Source organism: Oncorhynchus clarkii, unplaced genomic scaffold, assembly GCF_045791955.1.
Source record: "Oncorhynchus clarkii lewisi isolate Uvic-CL-2024 unplaced genomic scaffold, UVic_Ocla_1.0 unplaced_contig_12876_pilon_pilon, whole genome shotgun sequence".
Classification (NCBI taxonomy): domain Eukaryota; kingdom Metazoa; phylum Chordata; class Actinopteri; order Salmoniformes; family Salmonidae; genus Oncorhynchus; species Oncorhynchus clarkii.
Genome location: NW_027259105.1, coordinates 12,903 through 20,787, shown reverse-complemented (window position 1 = coordinate 20,787; position 7,885 = coordinate 12,903). Strand labels below are relative to the sequence as shown.

The window sequence follows — 7,885 nt, the reverse complement described above, 5'->3', positions numbered from 1 at the left end:
CTCTATTGAAAGCTGAGACTCTCATGGACAAGATGGTTTCCTCCGTTATAAACTATTTTGACCTTTGAATCCATGTTTGCATCTTTCTCAGAGGTTGTAAGAAGGGAACTTCAGACTTGTGTGTGTGCTCATGCATTCATTTGGGTGTGCCCTCTCAGTACTGTTCTGCTTTCTGTGTGTGTCCAACCGTAAATGACACTGTTTTAACAATTCAATCACATTCCATCAGGAAGCTGGTTAAAGAACATTGTTTATTACTTTACTTTGTTGTTAACATTAAAGCCATTTATGCTAATAATGTAATATGCAAAATAAAAGGATAAGCCTATGGCAAATTAGATAAAATGTTACATTTTTGTCAATTAGCTGAAGCCCTCGTCCAGAGAGACTTACATACTAAAACCAATTATTAATACAAGCATTTTACAGATTGAATGTCTACATACGATCCTCTAAATCTAAAACAATTCAATGTTTTTGTTTTTTTGTTATTATTCTCTTACTTTTCTTCTTCCCCCTCTATGTCTATCTGACACTTAGGCTCTATATCAATGAGTCTTTCCTAGATTCCTCTCCTTCTATCTCCTCTCCTCCTTTCAACCTTATTAGAGGAGAAGGTCCAAGGTCACTCCTCTTGGACCATATTATCCAAAGTGTTTTGAGGAGCAGAGGAAGAATAAAGGAAGGACTCACTGAGAAAGAGCCATTGACATATCTATAATACCACTATTTTACCTCGATGGTGAGTGGATCTCTCACTTTATCTACTAGGTGGAATTATCACTTAACCATTCAGTTTCCAACCATCAACATGATAACTACTAGACATCATGACTTAACCATTCATCATGACCATCAACATGATAACTACTAGACATCATCACTTAACCATTCAGTATGACCATCAACATGAAAACTACTAGACATCATCACTTAACCATTCATCATGACCATCAACATGATAACTACTAGACATCATCACTTAACCATTCAGTATGACCATCAACATGATAACTACTAAACATCATCACTTAACCATTCAGTATGACCATCAACATGATAACTACTAGACATCATCACTTAACCATTCAGTATGACCATCAACATGATAACTACTGGACATCATCACTTAACCATTCATCATGACCATCAACATGATAACTACTAGACATCATCACTTAACCATTCAGTATGACCATCAACATGATAACTACTAGACATCATCACTTAACCATTCAGTATGACCATCAACATGATAACTACTAGACATCATCACTTAACCATTCAGTATGACCATCAACATGATAACTACTAGACATCATCACTTAACCATTCAGTATGACCATCAACATGATAACTACTAGACATCATCACTTAACCATTCAGTATGACCATCAACATGATAACTACTAAACATCATCACTTAACCATTCAGTATGACCATCAACATGATAACTACTAGACATCATCACTTAACCATTCAGTATGACCATCAACATGATAACTACTAGACATCATCACTTAACCATTCAGCATGACCATCAACATGATAACTACTAGACATCATCACTTAACCATTCAGTATGACCATCAACATGATAACTACTAAACATCATCACTTAACCATTAAGTATGACCATCAACATGATAACTACTAGACATCATCACTTAACCATTCAGTATGACCATCAACATGATAACTACTGGACATCATCACTTAACCATTCATCATGACCATCAACATGATAACTACTAGACATCATCACTTAACCATTCAGTATGACCATCAACATGATAACCACTAGACATCATCACTTAACCATTCAGTATGACCATCAACATGATAACTACTAGACATCATCACTTAACCATTCATCATGACCATCAACATGATAACTACTAGACATCATCACTTAACCATTCAGTATGACCATCAACATGATAACTACTAGACATCATCACTTAACCATTCAGTATGACCATCAACATGATAACTACTAGACATCTTCACTTAACCATTCAGTATGACCATCAACATGATAACTACTAAACATCATCACTTAACCATTCAGTATGACCATCAACATGATAACTACTAGACATCATCACTTAACCATTCAGTATGACCATCAACATGATAACTGCTGGACATCATCACTTAACCATTCAGCATGACCATCAACATGATAACTACTAGACATCATCACTTAACCATTCATCATGACCATCAACATGATAACTACTAGACATCATCACTTAACCATTCAGTATGACCATCAACATGATAACTACTAGACATCATCACTTAACCATTCAGCATGACCATCAACATGATAACTACTAGACATCATCACTTAACCATTCATCATGACCATCAACATGATAACTACTAGACATCATCACTTAACCATTCAGCATGACATCAACATGATAACTACTAGACATCATCACTTAACCATTCAGCATGACCATCAACATGATAACTACTAGACATCATCACTTAACCATTCAGCATGACCATCAACATGATAACTACTAGACATCATCACTTAACCATTCATCATGACTATCAACATGATAACTAGTAGACATCATCACTTAACCTTTCAGCATGACCATCAACATGATAACTACTAGACATCATCACTTAACCATTCATCATGACAATCAACATGATAACTACTAGACATCATCACTTAACCATTCAGTATGACCATCAACATGATAACTACTAGACATCATCACTTAACCATTCAGCATGACCATCATCATGATAACTACTAGACATCATCACTTAACCATTCGGCATGACTATCAACATGATAACTACTAGACATCATCACTTAACCATTCAGCATGACTATCAACATGATAACTACTAGACATCATCACTTAACCATTCAGCATGACTATCAACATGATAACTACTAGACATCATCACTTAACCATTCAGTATGACCATCAACATGATAACTACTAGACATCATCACTTAACCATTCAGTATGACCATCAACATGATAACTACTAGACATCATCACTTAACCATTCAGCATGATTATCAACATGATAACTACTGGACATCACCAGTAAACAACTAGAAAGAGAGAAAGAGAGAGACAAAAGCATCTTAAACCTATCACAGGGATAACCAATAATTATGGTGTGATTGGTTTCTCACAGACCCAGTGTTTTGGAACACATGGTCCGTCCCTCCAACTCTTCAATGGGTCTGTTGCTGTCTGTGAGATCTCAACACAAGCCGCCTTGTCATTCAAGTTATTAGGTTCCCCTTCCATCCAATACCTATAAACCACACAGTGAATCAGAGTTGAAAATCGTCTAAAACATCATAGCGAATCAGTCCGTTTACCTCATCACCAGGATTAATTGCTACCATTAGAGAGAGAGAGAGAGAGAGAGAGAGAGAGAGAGAGAGAGAGAGAGAGAGAGAGAGAGAGAGAGAGAGAGAGAGAGAGAGAGAGAGAGAGAGAGAGAGAGAGAGAGACAGAGAGAGAGAGAGAGAGAGAGAGAGAGAGAGAGAGAGAGAGAGACAGAGAGAGAGAGAGAGAGAGAGAGAGAGAGAGAGAGAGAGACAGAGAGAGAGAGAGCGAGAGAGAGAGAGAGAGAGAGAGAGAGAGAGAGAGAGAGAAGAGAGAGAGAGAGAGAGAGAGAGAGAGACAGAGAGAGAGAGAGAGAGAGAGAGAGAGAGAGAGAGAGCTGACTTGGGATGAGATTTAAAAATGACCTTTACAACAACAGAGAAACAGATTATAAAAGTATCTCAGAACTGTCAATCACTCACGTAGTTGTAAATGGTGTTCTGTCAACCCACTGCCAGATTTCGTCTTTTTTATAAATACCAATCCAGACATTCTTCTTAAATCCGTTAATGAATATCTATAATATTATTTTGGCAGAAAAACAATGGCCATTATTTATTCTCCATTTCAGAGACATACATAATAGTAGTAGTATAATAGTAGTAGTAGTATAATAGTATTATTATAATAGTAGTAGTATAATAGTAATAGTATAATAGTAGTAGTAGTATAATAGTATTATTATAATAGTAGTAGTATAATAGTATTATTATAATAGTAGTAGTATAATAGTAGTAGTAGTATAATAGTATTATTATAATAGTAGTAGTATAATAGTACTTTTACTTCACTACATTCCTAAAGATATATACTATTTACTCCATACATTTTCCCTAATAGCCAAAAGTACTCATTACGTTTTGAATGCTTAGCAGGACAAGAAAGTTGTCTGATTTACACACTTATCAAGAGGACATACGGGACATATTTTTTTGAAAAAACGCTTATCGAAAAGCTGATCGTAGTAGTATTTCCACTGAAATGTTAAACAAGCTAATTGCTAACCCGTTAGCTAATATTTTTTACGACACCAATAATCACAAATATTGATGGCTTGATCACAGGACAACACAGTTGAAGGTAATATATTTCTTAAATTCTGATGAATATGCCGATAATACGGGGTTCCACGCTAGTAGTATAGTAGTAGTAGTAGTATGATAGTAGTAGTATAATAGTAGTAGCATACTAGTAGTATAGTAGTAGTCGTATGATTGTAGTAGTATAATAGTAGTAGCATACTAGTAGTGTAGTAGTAGTAGTAGTAGTAGTACAGTAATAGTAGAATAGTAGTAGTAGGAATAGTACTAATATAGTAGTAGTAGTATAATAGTTGTAGTAGTAGTATAATAGTAGTATCATAATACTAGTATAATAGTAGTATTAGTATAGTAGCAGAAGTACAAGTCGTAGTAGCCTCATTGCTTCAACGAGAAACGCAAATCTGACCATCACTCCTGGTGAGACAAAACTGCGACTCGTCAGTGAAGAGCAACTTATGCCAGTCTTGTCTGGTCCAGTGACAGTGGGTTTGTGCCCAATGGCTACGTTGTTGCCGGTGATGTCTTGTGAGGACCTGCCTTACAACAGACCTACAAGCCCTCAGTCCAGCCTCTCTCAGCCTATTGCGGACAATCTGAGCACTGATGGAGGGATTGTGCGTTCCTGGTGTAACTTGGTTAGTTGTACCTATCCCACAGGTGTAATGTTCGGCTGTACCAATCCTGTGCAGGTGTTGTTACACGTGGTCTGCCACTGCGAGGACGATCAGCTGTCCATCCTGTCTCCCTGTAGTGCTGTCTTAGGCGTCTCACAGTACGGACATGGCAATTTATTGCCCTGGCCACTGAAGAAATGACACTTTGCTACCATGTAAAGTAGTGAGTGTACAGCTTGTATAACAGTGTAAATTTGCTGTCCCCTCAAAATAACTCAACACACAGCCATTAATGTCTAAACCGCTGGCAACAAAAGTGAGTACACCCCTAAGTGAAAATGTCCAAATTGGGCCCAAAGTGTCAATATTTTGTGTGAGGGGTGTACTCACTTTTGTGATATACTGTAAATATTTACACATGTTAAGTTTGCTGAAAATAAACGCAGTTGACAGTGAGAGGACGTTTCTTTTTTTGCTGAGTTTATATAATCTCATGCAAACTTTTGTTTCTGACAGGAAATGGTAATTTATAAATTGACAGTGACATGAACATTTGCGATGCAGTTGGTTATACATGTGGAATACTAATCAGAGAAGTAGATGATAATAAAGAGACAGTATTAATAATGTATTATCTATTACCTGTTCTTCTCTGCTGTTTATAACAACCAACTCTCCTCCCATTGTTCTGCACTCCCTCTGACCGGCCCCAGCTGTGTTCATCGTGGAGGAGACATAATAACAGCTGGTGCCAAACTTCCACCATTCAGCTAGACAGGGTTCCTCTGAGATAAACAGAACAACAGGCATTCAAAAGTATTCTATGTACTAAATTAAAAAATGAATTCCACTCACCAGATAACTTAACCCTGGTCTGTAGCTGGTCTCTCTCTTCAGTCAGGTTGTTGTAACTGGTCTGTAGCTGGTCTTTTTCTTCAGTCATTTTGTTGTAACTGGTCTGCAGCTGGTCTCTCTTGTTAGTCAGAAGGCTGTAACTGGTCTGTAGCTGGTCTCTCTCTTCAGTCATGCTGTTGTAACTGGTCTGTAGCTGGTCTTTTTCTTCAGTCATTTTGTTGTAACTGGTCTGCAGCTGGTCTCTCTTGTTAGTCAGAAGGCTGTAACTGGTCTGTAGCTGGTCTCTCTCTTCACTAATGCTGTTGTAACTGGTCTGTAGGTGGTATTTTTCTTCAGTCATGTTGTTGTAACTGGTCTGCAGCTGGTCTCTCTCATTAGTCAGAAGGCTGTAACTGGCCTGTAGCAGGTCTCGCTCTGTTGAGTTGCGATGACTACTGACTCCATCTGTAAAAAGGAAGAGTTAATCAAAAATATAATTACCTCACCATTGATGATTAAGTATGATTAAGTATGCTACTTAAGTCTCAGTGACAACATACTAAACTTACAGTAGACAGCCAGGCCTATGATCCCAGCCAATAGGAGAACACACAGCAGCCCCAGACACACTGCAGCAACTCCAGAGGGTCTCTTCCACCACTGAACATGTACTGAATCACAAATGATTAAAGATCTTTGGTAATGTGTTTTACTGTTTCATCCAGGATTGGGACAAATAAAGCTAGAGTACTACAGGGTAATCTCACCTGTTTCGTGTGTGTGTGTGTGTGTGTGTGTGTGTGTGTGTGTGTGTGTGTGTGTGTGTGTGTGTGTGTGTGTGTGTGTGTGTGTGTGTGTGTGTGTGTGTGTGTGTGTGTGTGTGTGTGTGTGTGTAATCTTACCTGAAGCAACAACTCCATCTCTTGGACTGGGTTTGAAGGCTCTTAAGTTGGCATATAATTGACCATCCATGTCTGTGTTCTTCATTGCATCAGGCTCATCGTCTTTAAATCCATTTGAATTTTCATAGACTCCCTCTGACATCTTAACCCACTTGTGCTCAAATACAGTAACTTCAAATTCTAACCTCAGCTCTAATCTACGTCTGCAGCTGTGTCTTCTCCCTGCACTGTCCTGCGTATGTGTGATTTACTGTAGTGACACTATTGTTTTAACTTTCAACTGTGAAGGGGAAACTGGTCCCCACGTGACTTGCACCAGCCTTAGTTCCTAATCTGAACATGTTTGTTTCCCACAGTGTTCATCAGTTTTAAACATATGATTCAACTGAAGTGATAATATACTACATGATATGACTCTATATCATGCTATATGTGTGAATTCACAGGGTCCCAATTTTGGATAAATCACATATGCCCTACAAATATATCCTAAGTTTACAGCACCCCCAGCCTTCAACTGGAGAGACAATTATGTCTTGCACTCTGTGACTGGTGGTGCAAGGGGAAGTAGCCACAAGACACTGATCTTTGGTCTGTTTTGAATTTCACCACAAATGCTTAAAGTAAGGATTTGGGGAGGGAACCCTGATTCTAGATCTGTACCATATAGGGTCTTTGTTCTATCTATGCTGACTGTGGAGAGATACTCAGAATGAAAAAGCCGAAGTTCTGATGATATCTCCATAGTTTCAGATTGACAGATTTAAGAGAAAAAAAGAAAGAAAAACTCTTCACATGTTTTATGACAAAAAGTTCATATTACCAAAGTGTAATTTAGTATATCATAACATATACATACCGGTTACAACTAATGACAAAACTCATTGCACTGATTCCACTGTTCCACATGACATCTACCTACAAGGAACTATTACACAACTCTATAGCTCTAGTCTATTCCACAGGAGGAGAGAAAGCATCACGCAGATCCTTAGATACAAAGTCAAAGGTGTCCCTCTGGTGGACGTAATACTAACTACAGGTACAGCTGTGGTGTTGGTGACAGAGACCTGGGTGGATGTAGTACTAACTACAGGTACAGCTGTAGTGT

General features: G+C 38.0%; 1 protein-coding gene across 1 annotated transcript; it reads right to left on the bottom strand.

Annotated features, from left to right (window-relative positions):
- Positions 1-233: 233 nt before the first annotated feature.
- Positions 234-7,055, bottom strand: LOC139399519 (CD209 antigen-like). The gene is made up of 6 exons (XM_071144918.1): positions 6,775-7,055; positions 6,442-6,543; positions 5,894-6,337; positions 5,681-5,823; positions 3,804-3,898; positions 234-3,304 (listed from the first exon to the last, which is right to left on the bottom strand). Exons 1-6 carry the CDS (start codon positions 6,914-6,916, stop codon positions 3,157-3,159), a joined length of 1,074 nt encoding a protein of 357 aa, XP_071001019.1. The 5' UTR covers positions 6,917-7,055; the 3' UTR covers positions 234-3,156.
- Positions 7,056-7,885: the final 830 nt, after the last annotated feature.